The sequence below is a fragment of the Lotus japonicus genome, chromosome 4, assembly GCF_012489685.1.
Source record: "Lotus japonicus ecotype B-129 chromosome 4, LjGifu_v1.2".
NCBI lineage: Eukaryota > Viridiplantae > Streptophyta > Magnoliopsida > Fabales > Fabaceae > Lotus > Lotus japonicus.
In genome coordinates this window covers 1,434,892-1,458,031 of record NC_080044.1, presented here as the reverse complement: position 1 = coordinate 1,458,031, position 23,140 = coordinate 1,434,892, and the positions used below count along the sequence as shown (strand labels likewise).

At 41.8% G+C, this 23,140-nt stretch overlaps 2 protein-coding genes across 2 annotated transcripts; both read left to right on the top strand.

The window, feature by feature from the left end:
- Positions 1 to 2,576: 2,576 nt before the first annotated feature.
- Positions 2,577 to 3,095, top strand: LOC130710666 (uncharacterized). The gene has a single exon (XM_057560007.1). The coding sequence runs from the start codon at positions 2,577 to 2,579 to the stop codon at positions 3,093 to 3,095; it is 519 nt and encodes a 172-aa protein (XP_057415990.1).
- A 17,245-nt stretch (positions 3,096 to 20,340) lies between these two features.
- LOC130710658 (O-fucosyltransferase 15) lies at positions 20,341 to 23,059 on the top strand. Its single transcript, XM_057559998.1, is given in 8 exon segments — positions 20,341 to 20,443; positions 20,540 to 20,601; positions 20,745 to 20,833; positions 21,214 to 21,334; positions 21,424 to 21,567; positions 21,695 to 22,029; positions 22,200 to 22,440; positions 22,685 to 23,059. Coding segments are annotated over 8 exon segments (1,404 nt in total). The 3' UTR covers positions 22,994 to 23,059.
- Positions 23,060 to 23,140: the final 81 nt, after the last annotated feature.

Here is a 23,140-nt window from a genome sequence, read left to right as displayed (position 1 = left end):
TTCTCACAATTTCCACGTGGCCTGGGTCATTTGACACATGTACTGTTGAGGATCCACCTATTGCATTCTTTACCATAACAGAATCAGAGGCACAGTGCACGTTGTAGAAGCATACAAACAACCAAACCAAAAGTTCACACAGCGAAATTACCTCGGTGGCTGCCGGTGAGATCAGAAACGACGCGCGAAGATCACGAACTGCGAAGCCCAGGCTGACTCGCAGGAGCAGTGAAACAATACGAGGATTAGGGTCGGGGGGCCAAAGTTGTTTCACTACCGCTCTGTTTGGTAGAGAAGAGAGAGATAGAGAAGAGAGAGTAGAGAAGAGAGAAGTTGAGTAGAGAGAAATATGTGAGAAATAGAGTAGATTTAGAGATTGTTTGGTATGGTAGAGATAAAGGAGAGGGAGAAGAGAAATAATGAGGTGGAAGAGAGAGAAAAAAGTTAACTTTTGATTAAAATATTTTTTTTAATGTCTGAATGCATATAGTGGCGGTTAAGAACCGCCACTAAAAACAAGAAACGAAAAACATAAAGTGTCAGAATGCAGATAGTGGCGGTTTTAACCGCCACTAAATGCACAGATTAAAAAAAAGGAGGAGCAGCCATCATTTCTCTTCGCAAAACGCGAAGAGAACAAAAAGGTGAAAATCTCCACCCTCTATCTCTCTCTTTGCTACAGTGTTCATGTACCAAACAAAGATACTTCTCCCATCTCTCTCCTATCTCTCTCTCTTCACTCAATCTCTTCTCTATCTCTATGCTACCAAACATAGCATACATGTATGTACATTAAGGGTATTTTTGTAATTTTATATACCGAGTGAAAGACTATAATTGCTTTATTGTGCAACTCACTTTTTTACGCTCTTGCTTGGTCTAGCCGTAGGAGAGAATCCAAATCCGTGAGCCACTTGGATATTTTCAATTTTGACGTTTTTATGAAGACCGACCTTTATAAAAGTTTTAGTCTTTTTCTTCATAACAAAACTTTCCTCTTTAGCGGGTCATCATCCTTTGCAATCCTTAGGGCGACTTGGTGTGGTGGAGACGGTGCGATGATGTTGGGCATCTGGGAAAGAAGATGTTGTCGATAACCATGGCAGCGAGCGACCTTCAATATCACAAGGAGAAGGAGTAGTGGACATGGCCGCGATTCACGATTGAGGGGCACCATAAAATAGTGAAGTTTTCTTGATTCTCTCCTTATCTTTTTTACTTGCAACCATTGGTGATAAAGTATGGAAACTTTTTGGGGATGAAGTTTGTTGTGAAAAAAAAAATTAAAACTTTTAAAAAGATTGGTCTAATGGTTATGGTGCCTTTGTATTTGGGTTTCCTTGAAAGCCGACTTTAATCGCATGAAAAAAGGATCCCAAAGGTGGAAGACGAGTGGCCGGAGGCAGAGGACAAGTGGTCGGAGGTGATGGTGATGGTGGCATAGGTGGTGTGAGGTTGGGTAGTGCAGAATATCATGTTGAGTAAAGGGTCTTGTCTGTAATTTATAAAACGACACAAAAAACCAAAAATACTTCTAACTGCTTGGGGTATACCGTGGGACATACGATCCATACCGGAGAACAGTGTAAAATCCTAATTACCTAAGAATAATAGATGGTAGGTGTGTTTGAAATGGCGTTGTGAGATTGGAGGAAGCCCAATTTCCCTTATATGATAGTGTTGGGGAAGCTCGCAGTGGTGAGGTAGCAGTTTTGACGGAGTGGAGGTGGTGAAAGGAGAAGTGGTGGTGTGGCATTGTCAATGAAGGTGGTGGAGTTGTACGAGATGACAGTGGATGAGCTGAAGGGAGGTGAAGGAAATGGGTAGGGTCCCTAATTGCATTTATTATAGGTCTCAGAATCAATGATACATATTTGATGAATTTATGCCTAATTGAAATAGAGAAGTTGTTGTAGTCCAATGGAAGGTCCCTTAAAGAATGACCTAGCTTACCGTATCCCTCCTTTTCTGATACATTTCGATTTGAAAACCAATTTGTTGCAGACGAGCTTAGTTACAATAAGGACGAAATGAACAAAACGCATGAACAATTGGTCAGTTGTCTCATTTCTGAACAAAATGGTGTTTATACACATGTATTGAATGGAAAAACATCTAATAATGGTTTTTTTGTCTCTTTTATTGAATGACTTATTTAAAAAGTGATATTTGTATTGTATCTTCCATATGAGCTTATTAATAAAGGGAGTTTATACACAGGTCTTGAATGTTGTGGCGTCCAATAATGGTGGACTTTTCTTCCTATATGGATTTGGGGGGGGGGGGGTCTGGAAAAACTTGTGTGGAATACTCTTTCTGCTGCATTGCGATCTAAAGGAAAAATCATTCTGAATGTTGCGTCAAGCGGGGTTGCTTCATTATTATTACCTGGAGGTAGAATTGCTCACTCAAGATTCTCTATTCCTATTTCAATCCAGGAATTTTCAACTTGCAATGTCCGACAAGGTTCTCCTAAAGCTGAATTGCTTCAAAAAGCGAGTCTTATTATTTGGGATGAAGCCCCAATGTTAAACAAGCACTGTTTCGAAGCTCTGGACAAAACTTTAAATGACATTATGAAGACCCAAACAACTTTTGGCCATGATAAACCTTTTGGAGGAAAAGTTGTGGTCTTGGGGGGCAATTTCAGACAAATTCTTCCAGTGATTTTGAAAGGAAATAGATCTGACATCGTTGCTTCTGCTATGAATTCATCTTACCTATGGAAGTATTGCAAAGTAATGAAGTTAACTACCAACATGAGATTACAACATGCTGCTTCCTCTTCTTCGGCTAAGGAAATCAAAGAATTTACATATTGGATTCTTCAAGTAGGGGATGGAACAGTGAAGACAATCGATGATGATGATTCAATTTTTGAGATTCCATCTGATTTGTTGGTAAAGGAGTGTGAAAATCCTTTACTTGAATTAGTAAATTTTGCATATCCCAATATTGCTGCTAATTTGGAAAACCAATATTTTGAACAAAGAGCACTTCTTGCACCTACTCTAGAAAGTGTTGAAGAGGTCAACAACTTAATGCTATCCTCCTGGAGAGGAGACCGAATATTTGAGTTACGATACTCCATGTAGATCAGATGAAGATTCAGATATTGATCCAAAATGTTTCACTTCAGAATTTCTGAATGATGTTAAATGCTCTGATATTCCAAACTATCGAATTGTATTAAAAGTTGGAGTCCCTATCATGCTCATCCGCAATTTAGATCAGGCTGCTGGGTTGTGTAATGGCACTAGATTGATGGTTACTGATTTGACTCAGTATATAATTGTTACTACTGCTTTATTAGGTAAAATATCAGGTAAACCAGTTTATATTCCTAGAATGAGTTTAACTCCTTCTGATACTGGCCTTCCATTCAAATGCCAACGAAGGTAGTTCCCTATAACAGTGTGTTTTTCCATGACTATAAATAAGAGTCAAGGTCAATATTTATCCCATGTCAGATTATATCTACCTAGACCTGTGTTCACTCACGACTAGCTATATGTAGCACTATCGAGAGTTAAAACTAGAAAAGAGTTGAAGATACTCATTGTGGATGACAAACGTGTAGTTTCAAACTGCACTCGAAATTTTGTATACGAAGAAGTATATAGAACATATAATCTTCCAAAAAAGATTGGGAATAATATATAATTAATTATTGTTTAAATTCTTTAATTACACTGTATGATGTGCATAGAACTTAGGCTACTGTACTAATTTTTCTCATTATTAACTCTTTTGCATATTGTTGCAGGAACCATTGAATTGAATTCAGGGAATTAAGGGAGGCAAGCTACATGATGTTGTAACCGAATGTGCTTATTGCTGTAATAACATGCTTTTATTGGATTCATTAGAGTTTTAATTAAAATTTGTTGTATGGCGATTTTTCTTTTTATGCTTAATTGCACCTTTGGTCCCACACGAATTGCGTTTTTGCATTCTTGGTCCTAAACGAATGACAATAGCAGACCGAGTTCGAAACGAATGGCTCCGTTAACATTAATGGTCCTTCCGTCAAATTTATTAACGTTTTCTGTTAAAAAAAGCTAAAAAAAAAAAACTAAAACTCAATCATCTTCATCTCTTTCTTCATGATCTTCATAATCTTATCTAACATTAAACCCAACATCCACCACCACCACCTCACCCCACCGCTACCCAAACCCAGCCAGCCAGCCACCCTAACCCACCCACCACCACCACCAACAACAAACCCAACACCTGAGATGTAAGTAAATAACACAAGAAATGTGGGGTTGGAATTGTGTTATTTTAAAACTTTGTTTTTCGAAAAGAATATATGTTTTTGAAAACTTTTCGTAAACGTTTAGTGCAACGGAAATGTTAGTAGAGTTATCAGACGATCAACACACACAGATTTATACTGGTTCACCCTTAAACGATGGGCTACGTCCAGTACTTGGCCACCACCAAGATTTTCACTAGCAAGTATCAAGGACTTCTCCAATACAAGTATTCTCCAGGACTTCTCCTACAAGTATTGTCCAGGACTTCTCTTACAAGTATACTACAGGACTTCTCCTACAAGTATTCTACAAGACTTCTCCTACAATCTTTACAAGATCGTTTAACTCTACAAAAATTCTCTTCTTACAAGAGTGATGGTAGAGAATTTATGGCACTGGAACTCTAAGTGTTTTGGTACAGATTTGACTTTGGATCACTCAAGAGTTCCGATTCTCAGAGAGAAATAAATGAAGAGATTCGACTCTTTAAGGTTCTAGGTTTTCTCTTTTTTCTTGCAGATTTGGTGGTATAGGATTTGACACTAAAAGAATTTGTGTAGTGACTTTGAAGAGCTTTGAATGCTTAGAAGAATGAAGGAATGAATGCTTGATGTTCTTGTTCTTTCGGTCTTAACTCTTCTACTTATTCTTTCTTTAGATTCGCCTTAAATACTTGCTTGCAATTATTGTAGTCATTGTGAGACAAATCTAACCATTCTTCTAGCCGTTGTGAGATTAGATCCATTCGTTGATTCAAATGACTTTGGTTGGTAGATGCATTAAATGCATGCTACTGTTTAAGTCTATCCTTTTGCCGAAAAGGTGAGATTTGTCATCTAGTAGGTGGCAATAGACTTTGGCAAGTGAGACAACTTGGAAATTTGATGTTGGCATGTTGTACTTTTCCTCGTTGGTCAGCGTGTTTTAAGGAAGGAGAAAATCTTCACGTGCTTTCGTTTGAATCCTTAGCAGCTGGTTGCATTCTGACTTTATCTTTGACGCTTTGACATTTGTCTTCAACTTTTCTGAATGATGAGCTGGTATTAGGGATGACAATGAGTAGGGTCTTGGTAGGGTACTATAGTACCCATCCCCATACCCGCGTTTTTAAAAATTACCCGTACCCGTCCCCATACCCGCGTGGGTAGCAACTTAAATGCCCGTACCCGTACCCTTTGGGTACCTATATGCCCGTACTGGTGCCCATTACCCGCAATTTAGTGAACCAAAATATATTTTTCACTATTTTTGTTAATAAAAAACAAAAATACAAAAATACAACTAAATTTTTAAATAAAAAACACTAATATAAATACAAAAAATTATCTAAATACTTAAAAATAAAATCATTCAACTAATAATATTTTTTTAGAAGAAATAAGCGAGAAATATATAACTTTAAATTTATAATTTTAGATTTATAATATAGTCCTAGAGTTGTATGTTATTAACTTACTAATTTATTAGCAATAATTATGAATACCTTAAATACTCACCTATTTTTTTTTTTAAAAAAGTAATTTGAAAGCTATAGCTTAAGTTAATGGTTTCATATATTACCAAATAATAATAATAATAATAATAATGATATCTGTGTGCGGGTATGGGGCGGGTTGGGTACTATAGTACCCATACCCGCACCCATACCCACTACTTTTTGCGGGTAATTACCCATACCAATCTAGCGGGTTTTAACCCTACCCATAGTGGGTATTTTTTGCGGGTACCGTATGGGTCCGAGACCCATTGTCATGCTTAGCTGGTATTAAACGATCGGAAGTGGATGTGGCCCAGCTTGTGTCACATGTGTGCCAGACAGTCTTGCGAATTTTGAATCTTTCTCTTTTAGGATAGTTTGCGTTGGAGTCCTTTATTCATAATAGAATAAATCCTGAAATTCAAATTAATTGAGAAGTTTAGATTTCATCAAAGTGCTTCTATATAAAAATTGTTATTAATCAAAATTAGATTTTAAAACGATATGATGCGTTTGAACTTAACAACACCCACCATCATCAACAAACCCATCACCCACCCAACAAAAACCCAGCCCACCGCCACCCAAACCCAGCAACCCATCAACAAAAATCCACCACCCACCACTAGCAACCTTCATCTTCATCACAACCGAAATCCACCACCCACCACTAGCAACATGACAATCGAACCCACCACCACACCTAGATTCATCACAATTAACCCCACCACCATAGATCGAGCCCCAACCCCACATATCTAAACCCTAAACCCCACCACCCCCAAACCCAACACATCATCAGCACCCCAGCACCACACCTACCACCACATCACCATAACCACCCCAACCCCCCCCCCCCCCAAATTGAGCCCTAACCCTAACCCCGCGAATCGAGCCACAACCCCAACCCCAGGCACGAATCTAGGTTAAGAGTGGTGGGGGCAGTTGCCCCCACTTGATTTCAAAAAATATAGTAAGGGTATATTAGAGTATTGATATAATAAGTGTTATTATGTTACCATATTGTAGAAAGTGCGTCTACGGAGTAGGAAAATGCCCCACAATATGATGTATTTACAAACTTTTAATAGTAATATTTTATATATTTTATGTTATAAATTTATGTGTGTATATTGTCCCCACAACATTATATTTCTAGATCTGTCACTGCCCAACCCCACAGATAAGAGAAAAGTAACAGAAGATGAAGAAACGCAGCAGACTTATGAAGATGTGTTAAGGTGAGAGCGTTGGGCCGCGTGGTGGCGGTTGAGAGCGTTGGGCCGCATGGGTTTGGGGTTTCAGTTGTGGGTATGGTGGGTTTGATGGTTCTTTCTATGGGTGTGGGTCTGGCGGTGGTTATGATGGGGAGGATTCTGGGTAGGCAATTGGTTATGGTGGGGAGAGTTATGGTGGGGAGGGTTCTGGTGGTGAGAGGGAGAAGAATAATAAGAAGATGAAGTGGTTGAAGAAGATGAAGGGGTTAAAAAAGTTTATGGGGTTTTTTTATTTTTTAATTCATTTTTTGTTTTTTACTTATGAAGAGATGGGTGAGAATAGTAAAATGGGGGTGTAGTTAGCAACTTATGTTAGAATTTTGATGGAAGGACCATTAATGTTAACGAAGCCATTCGTTTAGGACTCGGTCTGCTATTTTCATTCGTTTAGGACCAAGAATGCAAAACAACAATTCGTGTGGGACCAAAGGTGCAATTTGGATATTACTAGTTTCCTCATCTTCTGTCATAATATTTGTATACTTTCATAATATTTAGATATTACTAGTTTGTTGAAAACATTAGTTGAAATTATAACTTACAATACTAAAAAGTGGTTGTTTTGAACGAAGGAAAGATTACATGAAGGAAAGAAAACTTGTAAATATATTATCTTTCCATTGTTTAAAATGGTTGAAAAGGGAGGGGAAGAGAAAACTGACGTCGTGGGCCCCACACTGCAGTTTTCCTTCCAAAATGAGAAGAAAACGGTGGAAAGAGAACAATTTCATCACTATGACAATTTTATCCTTCATTATTATGTCTCTCATAAAACAGTAAAATTATTATATAATATTGTAGAAATTAAAAGCAATGATGGCCATGAATATTAAATATAATTATGTTAACTTCCGTCAAAATAATTAAAATTTTCGTTCTACAAAAATTTTAAAAAATAAATTTTAATTAAAAGAGTCAATTATTACATCTCATTTTTAGTTGAGGATGTTTGTGTCATTTCAAAAGCTTACATCTTTCTTTCCTCTCACTTTTCCTTCCACTTTTTATAAAACCAAACAACCTAAAAATCATCTTACTTTTCATTCTCTTTCTTTCCTTTTCCATTCTTTTCTTTTCCTTTCTTTCCTTCCCAATACCAAACAAACCACTAAGGTGAGAGTTTGAGAGAAATTGAATGTTTGCGACGAAAACAGATCTGTCATAAAATCCTTGTCAGCGACTTGTGACGAACACTAAATCTGTCACGAATTCTTGCGACGGAGAATAAATCTGTCACAAAGTCCTTGTCAGCGTGTTTGCGACAGAAAATAAATCCGTCTTAAAATCCTTGTCACTGATGTCAGAATACTTGCAACGGAGTATATATCGTCACAAAGTCCTAGCCTACATAAAATTAATCTGTCATAAAATCCTTGTATGACGGAGTATATATCTGTGAACTTAGCGACAAAACGTTATAAGGGATTTATTCCATCATACATTGTTGTGGTTGTTTGTATATCTGTGACAGATTGATCATCCGCTGCAAACAATCCCATGTTAGTAAGTTTTTTTTGTTCTTTCCCATGTTAGTAAGTTGTTTCTGTCCTTAAAAAAAAGATGACGCCTAATGTGGACCATTTTTAAAGTGGTCTAAATTTGGACCACTTTTTTTAACCTATTATATCAGTTCAACACATCTTTTTTAACCTATTATATTTATTTGGTAAATCATTTAATTTTTTACATCATCATTTTAAAAAATGAACCGCAGATCTTAGTAGAATGGATACACGTCCACGCAATATCAACATATTCATTTCATTTCTTGTCTCTGCGCTTCAAACTCTTTCTTTCAGATTTCCATTTCGGATCCGACCCGAACCCGAATCATGGTATCCGGTTTGGAGGTGGTGGTTGCTGATCGGAGCCGGTCCAGCTCCCGGACGCCGATCCATTCGCCGAGGCTGGGTCCGAGCCGCCTCTCCTCCAGCTCCCACAGATCCCATTCTTCTTCGCTTTCCTTATCATCATCATCATCATCAGGGCCGGCCCAAGGGTAAAGCCACCAAAGCAAGGGCTTTAGGCCTCCAATTTTTTTTGTTTTTTCTTAAGTAAAAAAGGCCTCTGATTTTATTTTTATTAAGTAAAAAAGGCCCTCAAAATTAAAATTAACAAAATTTTATATTAGATTAAACATGTTTCAAGGCCCCCAAAATTAAAATTCCCTTTAAGCCTCATTTGGTGTTGGGCCGGCCCTGATCATCATCGTCGCATTGGTATCGAAGGAAAAAAGTGCTTCTGGCGCTTATGGTTAGCTTTCTTCTTCTTTGTGAATTGGATCATGCTTCTCCGCTTACAGCACCACCACCATGAAGAATATGAACCACATAAACGCCGTTCCTCTCTTTCTCTTTCCGTTCTTCAGGTCTGTGCTTGTCTCTGCTTTATTATCATTCAATTGAATGATTCTGATTGCACTGGACTCACATGATGAGATGTTTGATCCTTGAGGTTTCGAAAATAGTTGTATAGGTAGCGTGTGTGTGTGTGTGTGTGTGTTTTGGGGTGTAGAAATAGAACACAACATTTTTAGAAACTCTGCTGTGATGTGATATGGCTTATATTTCTTGGTCTCTGAATGAGTTTCTTCCTTTTCGTTCTGATGTTTGTTTTACAGGGAAAATGGAACAGGACTGGAAGCAGAAAAAAACCACATAAGGGAAATTATGTGAGGATGTTGGCATTGGCTGCCCACGCCTTGGCAGAGGTATATATAGAGATCCATGGCTAGTTGAGGTCCTAAATGTTGATTGTTCTTCATCTAGAATCAAGAAAAATGCTAGCAACACTCGCTTTAACACACTCTTTCATTGACTGGATGAAATTCATGTGGGGTCCACTAAAAAGTGGGTCCCACTTCCAATTTAGTGGGATCCATGTGAATTTCAACCAATTATAGTGTTAAAGTGAGTGTTGCTAGTACCTCTCATAGAATCAATACTATATGTTGAGAAGTCCTACATTGACTAGATATATGGCCAAGATAACCCGTGTTTATATGAATGCAATCCTTACATCTGGAGCTAGCTTTTGGGGATATAGTTAGTCATCCCAACTTCTAATATGATATCAGAGCCTATCATAGATCCATTTATTGGAAACCACCTGTATATGGTCCTCCCCCACAGTTGTTCATTTCTGCATATTCCACTCTCTATTGTCCAGCCTTGAGCGTGAGAGGGTGTGTTCAGAAGTCCCACATTGCCTAGAGATATGGCTAAGATAGGAATGCAATCCTCACGTCTGGAGCTAACTTTTGGGGCACAGTTAGACATCCAAATTTCTAATACTATAACTATACAATAGAAAAAGCTAAAAAATTTCATTTTTAGATTTGGTTCTACTCTCTGCGGAGTTTCTTTACTGCGTGTTGGGGGGAAGAAGTGATTCCAGGAGAAGCTACTAGAAGTAGCTATCATGGATAAGTGATTTTTGGAGGGTTAACTGTGGTCTGATCACAATGTGAAATGCCAAATTAACCAAGCAGCATCAAAACTTTTGAAACAGAGGTTGCCTAGTGCAAGCTACTAATTGCATCTTAGCCACACTGTGATAGGGTAGTTACTATGCAGATAGGAAGTTAATAGTTAGTAATTAGTTTTGTGGCAGTTGGGAAGTTAATAATTAGGGATTTGGATCCTCTCCATCCAACTTCTCTCCATCCCCTCTCCATCTGGACTGGGCGAGCCCCTAGAGGGGCAACGCCCAGCATGTATCCCGCCCTGAGGCGGGGCCCTGGCCTTCAGATGGGCCTTGATCTCGGAGGCCCAATTGGCCCAATAGGTAGTACCCAAGCTCTATAAATAGGAGGTAGCTATCAATTGTAAGGGACTTTTTTGGCTCATTTGATAAAATAACACATGAAATTCAGCATTCTCTCTCTTACTCTCTCTCTCTAGCACAATCTCTCTACCCTTAGGTACTATACCTTCCCTCAATGTTCATTCCCAGAACATTTTGGCGCCGTCTGTGGGGACCGTAAACTTTCTACTCCCATTCACGTGGATTGATTGCGCATGAAGTTACCTCTGATTGTGATTAGGCAATTCTCTGGTTTTCTGATTTTGATATTGTGACTAGTGATTGGTTCTCTGATCGAGTTTGCATCGTTTCTGGTTTGGATGGAGACTCGACGCAGGAGGCAGCATCATTCACCAATGCGACAGCGGATTTCGCCGCCTCGGCGGCCTCATCGTGTGGACCTGGATTCTCCGGTGCGAACGGCAGGAGTACAGTCGCCCCTCTCATCCTCCATCACCACCACCTCCTCCATCGCCTTCACAGGTGGGGTCTCGGGAGCACTCACCAGGGAATTCACCTGCTCCGGAACAACAACCGGCGGTGACGCAGGAGCAATGGCGCCATTTGATGCGCAGCATTGGCAACATCCAGCAGCGGAATGAGCATCTACAGGCTCAGTTAGATTTCTACCGTCGCGAGCAGCGAGATGATGGAAGCAGAGAAGCAGATTCCGTGGCAGAGTTCCGTCCGTTCTCGGAAGATGTCGAGAGTGTGGCGATTCCGGAGAACATGAAAACGTTAGTTCTGGATTCTTACAGCGGAGATTCCGATCCGAAAGATCATCTGCTGTATTTTAATACGAAAATGGTGATAATTGCGGCGTCAGATGCGGTGAAGTGCAGGATGTTTCCATCGACGTTCAAATCGACGGCAATGGCGTGGTTCACAACTTTGCCGCGTGGATCAATTTCAAATTTCAGAGACTTCTCATCCAAGTTTCTAGTGCAATTCTCGGCAAATAAGAATCAGCCGGTGACGATCAATGACCTATACAATATTCGCCAGCAGGAAGGGGAGTCACTGAAAGAGTACATGGCAAGGTATAGCGCGGCGTCGGTAAAGGTAGAGGACGAGGAGCCTCGAGCTTGTGCTTTAGCATTTAAAAACGGTTTGCTGCCGGGAGGGTTGAACAGCAAATTGACACGTAAGCCGGCGCGTTCGATGGGAGAGACGCGTGCTCGTGCCAGCACTTATATTCTCGATGAGGAGGACGACGCTTTCAAAAGAAAGCGCGTGAAGTTGGAAAAGGGCGACACGTCGCCCAAGCGCGTGAAAAAAGATAGGAGCGACGAAGATAAGGGGGATGGCAAACAGCAGAGGCCAGGTGAGAGGAAGTCGGTATTCAAACCGACCAAGGAACAGTTGTATCCACGGCGCGATGATTATGAACAACGTCGGCCTTGGCAATCTAAGTCTCATCGCCAGCAGGAGGAAACTGATATGGTGATGAACACAGATGTATCGGATATGCTCCGAGGGGCAAGCGACGCAAATCTAGTGGATGAGCCGGAGGCCCCAAAGTATCAGCCACGGGACGCCAATCCCAAGAAGTGGTGCGAGTTCCACCGGTCCGCCGGGCATGATACGGATGACTGTTGGACTTTGCAGCGGGAGATTGATAAGTTGATTCGGGCGGGATATCAAGGAAATCGTCAAGGCCAGTGGCGCAATGGTGGCGATCAAAACAAAGCGCACAAGCGGGAGGAGGAGCGAGCGGACACTAAGGGCAAGAAAAAGCAAGAATCAGCGGCTATCGCCACAAAAGGGGCTGATGACACGTTCGCTCAACACTCAGGACCGCCCGTCGGGACCATCAACACCATCGCCGGGGGATTTGGCGGCGGTGGCGACACTCGTGCAGCGCGTAAGCGCCATGTTCGTGCCGTTAATTCCGTTCATGAGGTCGCTTTTGGATTCGAACACCCTGACATAACAATCTCGATGGCGGACTTTGAGGGGATAAAGCCTCATAAGGACGACCCGATTGTGGTGCAGTTAAGGATGAACAGTTTCAACGTTAGAAGGGTACTCCTGGATCAGGGTAGTTCGGCTGATATTATCTATGGTGATGCATTTGACAAGTTGGGACTAACTAACAATGGTCTAACTCCATACGCGGGAACCTTGGTAGGTTTCGCGGGGGAGCAAGTAATGGTGCGGGGATACATTGATCTAGACACAATATTTGGGGAAGACGAGTGTGCTAGGGTTTTGAAGGTAAGGTATCTGGTTCTCTAGGTGGTAGCATCCTACAATGTCATCATTGGGCGAAATACATTGAATCGCCTTTGTGCTGTAATTTCGACAGCCCACTTAGCGGTCAAGTATCCGCTAAGCAGTGGAAAGGTGGGAAAGCTGAAGGTGGACCAGAAGATGGCGAGGAAGTGTTACAATAATTGCCTTAACTTGTACGGCAAGAAGAGTGCGTTGATTGGTCATAGATGTTATGAAATCGAAGCTTCGGATGAAAATCTCGATTAGGCGGTGAGCAAATTCTGGCGATGGAGTTCGACGGCGAGAGAATGTCGTTGGCGTTGGAATCTAGCAAGCGCGTTTTACTCCGGCGCCTGGTGGGCACGTTTTGTTTTGGCCATGGAAGTTTGGCGAGTAAAGCGTTGCTATGGTTAAGATCGCTGGCCAACAAATTTTTCCAATTCCTTCAAACTTTTCCTTCATCTTTCATTTGATTCCCTTCTCAGTTGTTGTATTTCCTAATTTTCTTATTTTGAAGTTGGTATTAGAAGTTATATTGTCTTCACTGGTTTTGATTCAGACAGAGAGGAGCAAATCGGATCAAAGAGAAAGAGTGGGTGAATTGAGGCACACCATTAAAGTTTTGTGAAACTTGGAAGACTCTTCCATAAGCGGTTTGTTATTGGGTGGGACAAGCTCCTGATGGCGCGATTTAGTTACAAAGTGAAACAAGTTTCACGATGAACTAAATTAGCCCCGGAAAAGCCCACGTAACAACCGGATTCATTGGCGATGTGTGGGGTACAAATTGCCCATTCTACTGAGCACCGCTTTGGTAATCCAACTGGCCATTGGAACCCAAAGCACTTTGAGTCCCGAAAAGGGACGATCACACCAAGGGTGGCGACCTACCGCTAGGGTGGTGACCTCATGCCAAAGGGTGGCGACCAAACGCTATGGGTGGCGACCTGTAAGACTCAGTTTAGACACACAAAAGTCGCCAAAAGGGTGGCGACCTCACGCTAAGGGTGGCGACCTACCGCAAGAGGGTCGCGACCTACCGCAAGAGGATGGCGACCTACCGCTAAAGGGTCGCGACCTACCGCCAAAAATGAGGGTAGCGACCTACCGCAAAATGGTGGCGACCTACCGCAAAAGGGTCGCGACCTACCGCAAGAGGGTCGCGACCTACCGCCAAAAATGAGGGTAGCGACCTACCGCAAAATGGTGGCGGCCTTACGTTGAGAGTGACGAGCAGGTCAAACTAATTTCTTATAAGGCTAGAGCAAGATGGTGATGACGATGCGGCGGCGACTAAAAAATGTATGGCGGAAGCATTCCAACATGATTTACAAAATATCCAACGGCGATATAAAAAGCTATGGCGAAGGGTTGCTTAAACATAGACGAATGGCGGAAAAGTACACTACAAGGTGACAGTAAAAGCTAAAGTAATGTTAAAATTACATTATTCATTGTTTTCTTTCTCCTGTTCTTCTTCTTCCTCTTCTTCTTCAGTCGCTGTCCAGAGGTTTTGGTCAATCAGGGGAGGATCGTCGGGACCAACCAGTCCTGCGGCGGTTATTTCTTTCATTACTCCCATGGCGCTAAAGTCAAAGTTCGGGTACAAATGTTGGGCCTGATCTTTGGCGACGTAGAAACCGCGCTCGCGGTTGTCAAGGGCGATGTCAGCGGCTTGTTCCCTCGCCTCAATGGCTTTGGCCTTCTCCGTCGCCAGCTCGTCCTCTAGACTTTTGATCTTTGCTAGTTGGGAAGACTTTGGGGTTTCATTTTCTTTTTCCTTCTCTCCAATAGGAGTGTCGGAAGACGCAGCAGCTTTTGTGGCGTTAACGCCGGCGGAGGCGGCTGTGGCGCCAACAGAGGACTCAGCGGCAACAGCAGCGGTCGCACCGGCGGATGCAGGAGTAGAAGCTGGTACGGCGGTTGGCTCGGTAGCTGCGGCGACGGAGGCTTCAGCGACATTTTTGCCTTTAGGCGCAGCAGCAGTGGTGGGCTGAGCGCCAGGGTTGGATGTGCCGGCGCCGGAGGAGGTTTTGGCCAATCTTCTCCTCTTGGGAGCTTTGGTGCTCTCGGCTTGGTTCTCAGCACCGCCCCGTTTTTTCGCGTCGCCCTCAGTGTTGAATTTTGGGGAAAAGCGAGCCATTCTCCTCTCGCGGGCCTTCAGGAGCTCGGCGTTCGTGAAATTCATATCTTCTGTAACAATAAAAAAAAACGATCAGTGACAACATAGGAGTCGAGAAAGGAAATGTCAATAATAAAAGTGAGCTATGGGCAACCTAAGTATTTGGGAGTTCTTGAGAGGTCAGCGCCCTCAAGGACTGTTGTGCAGTCAAGGATGGGAAGTGGGGCAAGGAGATTAAGAAAGGCTTTATCGTTGGCGGACAAGGATTCCTCTGGAGGATCGGTGATCCCGTTGGGCTTCTCCGTCCAATAAAGAGGAAAGAGGGCGGTCCCGTCTCTGAGGGTGAATGCCTCTGGGTAGGCGGGATGAACCGCCACACGGAAGTACTTTCGTGCGAAGGAGGACTTCGCGTTACTTTTGTGAGGATGCAAACACTTCCGGCCGGCTCGGGCCTTCAAGGAAATCCATCCTTTGTTTTTGATGGACTTGGGGTCGACGTCGTAAAGGTAGAAGAAACTGGTGGGGGATGGGGCGATGCCGACGGCGGCGCTTAGGATTTCAAAACATCGAATGAAAGCCCAGGCGTTAGGGTGGAGTTGACAGGGAGCCGCGTTGATGTCGCGGAGGACGGTTTGGACAAAGGGCGAGAAAGGAAGCCTGATTCCAAGCTCGCTAAACATGTATTCGTACGCAAAAAAGAAATGGGATCTCTTTACGTCGCCGTCTGGCTTGTGAAGCCAGGGGCGATCCCCGGGACTGCAAACCCAGATCCTGAGTTTGGCGTTAAACTCATCGTCATTGGACAAGCCACCCAGGGAGTTCACGAATTGCACAATGGGATCGCTGTCTTGGAAGATGGAAGGTTGATCTATAGCCTCGTGTTTAGGGGCTACTTGGACTGGAAGGGGCAGAGTGGCGTAGGTTTTTAGTCGGTGAGCTGGGATCTCCGGAACCTCTAAACGGAGGCCGCCGGCAGCGGTGGAGTCAGGGTCGCTTTCGGAGGAGGAAGAAGAGCGATTAGGGGAGGTAGGGTTTGAAGCCATTTTTAGAAGACAGTGAAGTGAAAGAAAGGAAAAGATCAGTATGTGTGCGATGTAAAGATAAGGACAGGGGGACTCACCGGAGTAGGATGTGAAGAGTGGGTAGCGGAAAGGGTGATAAGCGACGGCTCCGGAGCGGAAGTGGGCAGAAGGAGTTTGGTAAGCGATTAGGGAAGTGAGAGGGGTCTCGGAAAGGGATGACAGTGGGGAAGAAGGGTTTTTATAGGAGAAGGGGAGAAGCTGGAAGGGTGACGCGTGTTGGACGCGTGTGGAAGGTTGGAAGTCATGATGGTTTTGGGGAGGTGGGTCGCGTGCAAAGGGGAGTTACTGCGCACGATGGGACGGTTAGGAAAGGTGAAGTGACGGTTCCGGAGAAAGAGGGAAATTGATGTAACCAACACATCACGTGGGGCAGCCACGTGAGGCAGATTGAAATTTGAAAGGGTTTTAAAATAAGGGAAAGCGCGGAAAGCCTCGCCACTATAAGGATCAAACGCCATCGCCTGACGATTGACACCAACAACGAAGTTCAGTCGCTCGCCGGGGTCACCGCCAGTCAATGATTGAATGATCGGCACATGACCCATGCCTGCCACCTTTCCCGCCGGCGAGCGATCATACACCTGCTCCAACTTATCACCAATACAAAGTAGTCGTTCTCGCCGCTTGCTGACTTGTGGACTTGCCAGCTCGGTTTGCTCGTCAAGTCAGTGGACTGGGTAACTGAAAATGCTAGTTTCCTTTTGCTCACGCCATGTTGGCGATATAGTTAACTTCTCTTTTCTCAAGCCATGTTGGCAGTGTAGATTCCGGTGTACGATAAGACGTGTAACAGCATTTAAAAGACACCCTTAGCTCTCGTACCTCGAGCTCGGTGTCTTGTGGACTAGTGGACTGGGCGAGCCCCTAGAGGGGCAACGCCCAGCATGTATCCCGCCCTGAGGCGGGGCCCTGGCCTTCAGATGGGCCTTGATCTCGGAGGCCCAATTGGCCCAATAGGTAGTACCCAAGCTCTATAAATAGGAGGTAGCTATCAATTGTAAGGGACTTTTTTGGCTCATTTGATAAAATAACACATGAAATTCAGCATTCTCTCTCTTACTCTCTCTCTCTAGCACAATCTCTCTACCCTTAGGTACTATACCTTCCCTCAATGTTCATTCCCAGAACACCATCCAAAATCTGAGCCATCGATTTTAAATTTTAAAGGTGATGATTAATTCATGTTTTCTCTCTCTTCTTAAATTGATCCAAGCCTTTAAATACAATTCATTTTTTCTCTCTCTTCTTAAATTGATCAAAGCCTTTAAATTTCAAAATCAATGGCTCAGATTTGGATGGAGAGAGGATGGAGGGAACATGGATGGAGAGGATCCAAACCCAATAATTAGTAGTCAGTTATGTTTGCTGTCTTATAGCAGTTATATTTTAATAAACTGATTAGAAATGATTATAAATAGGGAGTTGTGCCCTATGTGGGATCATTCAGAAGTTTAGTGGTTGGTTGTCAAGGAGAGATGCAGGCAACTCTCGAATTTCTGCTATGTAAAATATTTCTGTAGAGATTCTTCATCTCTACTTCAATAATAATATCTATTTCCCTTTCTTCTCTCTTTATCCTATCATTTTGGTATCAGAGCACCAATCCAGGTGCTGTGGAACCAAGTATCTTGAAGAAATGGGAGTGGAGACAACAAGTTACAGGAAGGAAAGTAAGACAATTCCAACCTTTGAAGGAGAAGATGCGTACTGGTGGCTGATTAAAGTGGAGCAGTATTTTCAGGCTATGGAAATTTCAGAGAAGGAGAAGCTATCTTGGGCTTGGATGGCGATGAGAGGGAAAGCTCTTCCTTGGTGGTATTGCTGGAAAAACAACAGACAAAATGCAACATGGTGGGATTTTGTGAAGGCTCTTCTCAAGAAGTTCCAGCCAGAATTCGATCCAGATATTCCAGTCTGGGTTCAGGATTCTGAGGAAGAAGAAAACCCAAGAACATATGCAGTTTTGGGGAATGGAAGAGAGGGTCATTCGATGGAAGAAAAACCAGAGATAAAAGCTGATTCTGTTAATTCAATGGATAAAGGTTTTCTTTCAAAGGAGAATCCAAAGGAACCAGGAAAGAAGGACTTCGGGATTCCCTTTCTTGGTGAAACAGAGGTACCATTAATGGTGAATTGGTGGCCAGAGAAGAGTGATGCCCTACAATTGCAGAAAACTTGGGGCACTTCAATGATGGAGAAAAACTTAGCCCTTGAGATGCAGAGGAACAAACTTGAAACAATACTTATGCGAAGAAGTACGAGGCTGAATCTCAGAGTTAGACAGACGCAACCAACCAAGGTGCTGGCCAGGCGGCCTCCGCCAAAGCCACCAGATTCATGCTTCCTTTGTTTAAGAACAGTTGCAAATCTGTGGGCAGAGTGCAAGAAGCTTTTCCTCCGACCCCCGCCAAAGCCACCGGATACAGGCTTCCTACGGGTGAGAATAGTTGGGAATCTGTGGCCAGAATTCAAGCTTTATCACCTTGAGGACAAGGTGAATCTTTTAGGGCCGAGTATTGATAGGGAACGACCCATTAGATTCGCAATGAACAGTGCGCATGAACAGTAGCGCGTGTGAACAGTAATAGCAGTTAGAAGTCAGAAGTTATTATAAGTTAGTAGTTATTAATGTGTGTTTCAGTTATATTTAAAATAAAACTGCACTAGGCAGTTATATATAGGCCTGGGTGCTTATTTAGGAGTTTGTTCATAATATTGTTAAGGGTGGTTGTAATGGAGAGAACAGGACTCTCGAATTCCTGCTGTTTGTATCAGTTTTTGTAGAGATTCTTCATCTCTACCTTAGTAATATTATTCAATTTACTCCTTAAACACTATATCTTATCATTTTGGTATCAGAGCACCATCCGGGTGCTGTGGTATTTTTCATTTTAATCATGGGCAAGAGTAAAACTGAGGGAAGCCAAGATCCAATGGAGAAAATCTTGGAGATGCTGACTATTGATCGTGAACAACGCGAAGAAGATCGACAACAATTAGAAGCACGCTTCCAACGCTTGGAGACTATGGTGGAGATTCTGATGAAGCGCGATGAAGAAGGTTCTTTCAAAGGAACTCAAGAAAGAGAAAGCCCATCTAGGCGCATGAGGCATAAAGAGGAAGCCACAACAGAAAACAACTCTGAAAGGTGGAGAAAGTTGGAGATTCCTGTCTTTGATGGGGGTGTTGATGCTTATAATTGGGTAAACAAATTGGAGAGATTCTTTCAAATACGAGGGATTCTACCAGAAGAGAAACTACAAGCAGTCATGGTGGCCTTGGATGGAAAAGCTTTATCCTGGTTCCAATGGTGGGAAGCATGCAATCCACATACATGCTGGGAAAATTTTAAACTTGCGATACTAGAACGTTTTCAGTCTTCAAATATTCTCAGCCCCTTTGCTGCCTTGTTAGCACTGAAACAAGAAGGCACGGTGGAAGAGTTTGTGGAGCAGTTTGAGAAGTTTGCTGGTATGTTAAAGGGCATTGATGAGGGGCATTTAATGGACATCTTTGTGAATGGTTTGAAGGAAGATATTGGTACTGAAATCAAACTTTACGAACCACAAACTTTGTCAATCATGGTTAAAAAAGTTTTGATGATTGAGAAGAAAAATCAGGCAATGTGGAAGGTTCACCCACCTTGAGGACAAGGTGATTCTTCTATGGGGGGGTATTGATAGGGTAGTTACTATGCAGATAGGAAGTTAATAGTTAGTAATTAGTTTTGTGGCAGTTGGGAAGTTATTAATTAGTAGTCAGTTATGTTTGCTGTCTTATAGCAGTTATATTTTAATAAACTGATTAGAAATGGTTATAAATAGGGAGTTGTGCCCTATGTGGAATCATTCAGAAGTTTAGTGGTTGGTTGTCAAGGAGAGATGCAGGCAACTCTCGAATTCCTGCTATGTAAAATATTTCTGTAGAGATTCTTCATCTCTACTTCAATAATAATATCTATTTCCCTTTCTTCTCTCTTTATCCTATCACACTGTCTGTTGGTAGTCATAAGACTCAAGTTATAGAATGATTTTCCAATTACTTGGTAGAGTAAAATTTCTATAGGAGAAAGTTTTCAGAAACACTGACTTTTTTGTATGTTATGGGACAGAATAAACGTGAACCAAAAGATTTGTGGCAGGAACCCTTGGTTCCTGCTTCTGCTTGGAGACCTTGTGCTGATCAGCGAAATTGGGAACCTAATGGTAAGTGTGTCTGAAATTTAATTTTTGTTTATGTAATGCCTCATTGATTCATAAGGTGATGCTCACTGTCTGCTCTCTTCCACTGTACTCCAATAGAAGGAAATAATGGATATATTTTGGCTACCGCAAATGGCGGGATCAATCAACAACGAGTAGCTGTAAGTATTCTATATTAGGTTGCTTTATTTTATTATGATCATGCTTCTGAATTAATAGGGTTTAATTGATTTTCGATGAGAAAAGGCCAAGCTTTATTTTTAATGATTGCTGTGTAATTTGCTTTAACTTTGATTCATAACAGGTTTGTAATGTTGTTGTTGTGGCCCGGTTACTCAATTCAACTTTGGTTATCCCCAAATTTATGTACAGTAGTGTATGGAGAGATGTGAGGTAATGTTCTTTCCAGCTCTCTTTCTTCTTTCGTTTCCACCTGATCCTCACATATTTTTCTGTTTTATTTTCCTAATATCTGCTTTAGTTAATAAAACCGAATGTCTAGCTAGGACTTTGACCAATGCTCAGTTCAAACATTAATGATTAGTGGGATGTTATAATATGCATCTGGGCTTTGATTAGGATATATTAAGATTTATGAAAAAATTTGGTTGATAGGTTGCACATGACTTAAGAGTTTATTTCTCATGTATTTGTAGGGCAAAATAGCTTATTTGAATTTCTAGTTTTTGCTTTTGTCATGTATTATTTCAATGCCACATGGCCCACATCTGCAATCCATGGGTCTTTTAATTGCTTATTGTATACTTTCATAGTCAATTCAGCGATATCTATCAGGAGGAGCATTTTATCAATTACTTGACTCCTGATATTCGGATAATCTGGGAACTTCCCAAGAAACTACAGTCTTTGGACTTGGAGGCGATAGGCAGTGTTGTAAGTCACTTCCTGCCCATGCGAGGAAATTGATTAAACTCGACTTTATCACTTGTATTTGTTTTTAATTGTTTAGAACATGTTTCCAGGTATCAGATGTTGACATGGGGAAGGAGGCCAAGCCAAGTTTTTATGTGAAACACATCCTACCTATTATACTTAAAAATCAAGTTATTCACTTTGTTGGATTTGGGAATCGCTTGGCATTTGATCCGATACCGTTTGAGCTGCAGGTAAATGTCCTTTGATGCTTAAACATTACAATATATTTTTCATGATTTCAAGCTCTGCAATGGTCTACTATTACCGTCTTTCTGATTTCAATCTACTATGCTCTTCCTAATTGGGAAATTCATTTAGAGACTTCGTTGCAGATGTAACTTTCAGGCCTTGCAATTCGTTCCCAGAATACAAGAAACTGGTGCTTTGCTTCTTAAAAGGTTACAGGAAGATACAGCTCATATTGGACCATTGGATCATTATCTTGTTGGTTCATTTGCAGAATCAGTGAAGGGGAAAAGTGGAACTAATTCCAAGAAAGTATCTAAATACCTAGCTTTACATCTCAGATTTGAAATTGACATGGTAGCTCATTCTTTATGTGAATTTGGGGGAGGTGAGGAAGAGAGGAAAGAATTGGAAGCATATCGTGAAATCCATTTTCCTGCATAGGCACTACTGAAGAAGACTACAAAGTATGCATCATAATCCTTTTATCTGAACTGTTTGACTGTTTCCAACTTATACTACCAGGATTGGAAAGATTTGGCGTACATGCTTATCTGTACATACCATGATTTTAATTTATGATGAGAAGAGCCTTACTCTTCAATTCTTTGACTTAAATTAATTGTGATCTGTGCAGATTACCTTCTCCTTCAGAGCTCAGGTCTGAAGGCCTATGTCCTTTGACACCTGAAGAAGCCATCCTCATGCTTGCTGCACTTGGTTTTAACCGCAAGACACACATATATGTAGCTGGTTCTAATCTGTATGGAGGTCGCTCACGGTTGGTTGCTTTGACCAGCTTGTACCCTAAATTAGTCACCAAAGAGAACTTACTTTCTCCAGATGAACTCAAACCGTTTGCTAATTATTCATCTCAGGTTTGTTGCTATTGCCATTCCTGTTTCATGTGTTAAATGTTAAACATCTTACAGATCTGATTGAGTCCCTTATTATGGGAAATTTTGTTTTATGCGTTACTTTTTGTACATTGCTCCTCATACTCAATTATTCAATTTTTGGCATTAATCGGGCATGGTTACCTGCTTATCACTCAGTTGTTTTTGCCAACAAGATAATTGAAAATGAACACTGCATTTGTTTTGGTTCTACTTTCTATTGTAGTTAGCCGCATTGGATTTCATAGGCTGCACTGCCTCGGATGCATTTGCCATGACCGATTCAGGAAGTCAGCTATCATCTTTGGTATCCGGGTATCAAATATATTACGGTGGAGGAAGAATGCCAACAATACGTCCAAACAAACGCAGGCTTGCTGATATATTTATGAAGAACTCTTCCATAGAGTGGCGTATTTTTGAACAGAGAGTGAGGAAAGCAGTGAGACAAACTAAACATGTGCAGACAAGGCCGAAGGCCAGAAGTATTTACAGGTACCCTAGGTGTAAAGAATGTATGTGCAGGGCAGATTGATTGATTTATATAGTTTGACTGTAATTGCCCATTGTAATTTTGTAACATTATTGTTCAATGTTCATTTTCCCACTCATTTTTTATCTGGCTAAATTGGTCAGTTCATGTCATTATAACAACACTCATAACCATTACTTAGGAAAGACT

Bases quoted from the DNA above. Each gene is read 5' to 3' on its own strand.
- LOC130710666 (XM_057560007.1), top strand. From the start codon at position 2,577: ATGAAGACCCAAACAACTTTTGGCCATGATAAACCTTTTGGAGGAAAA.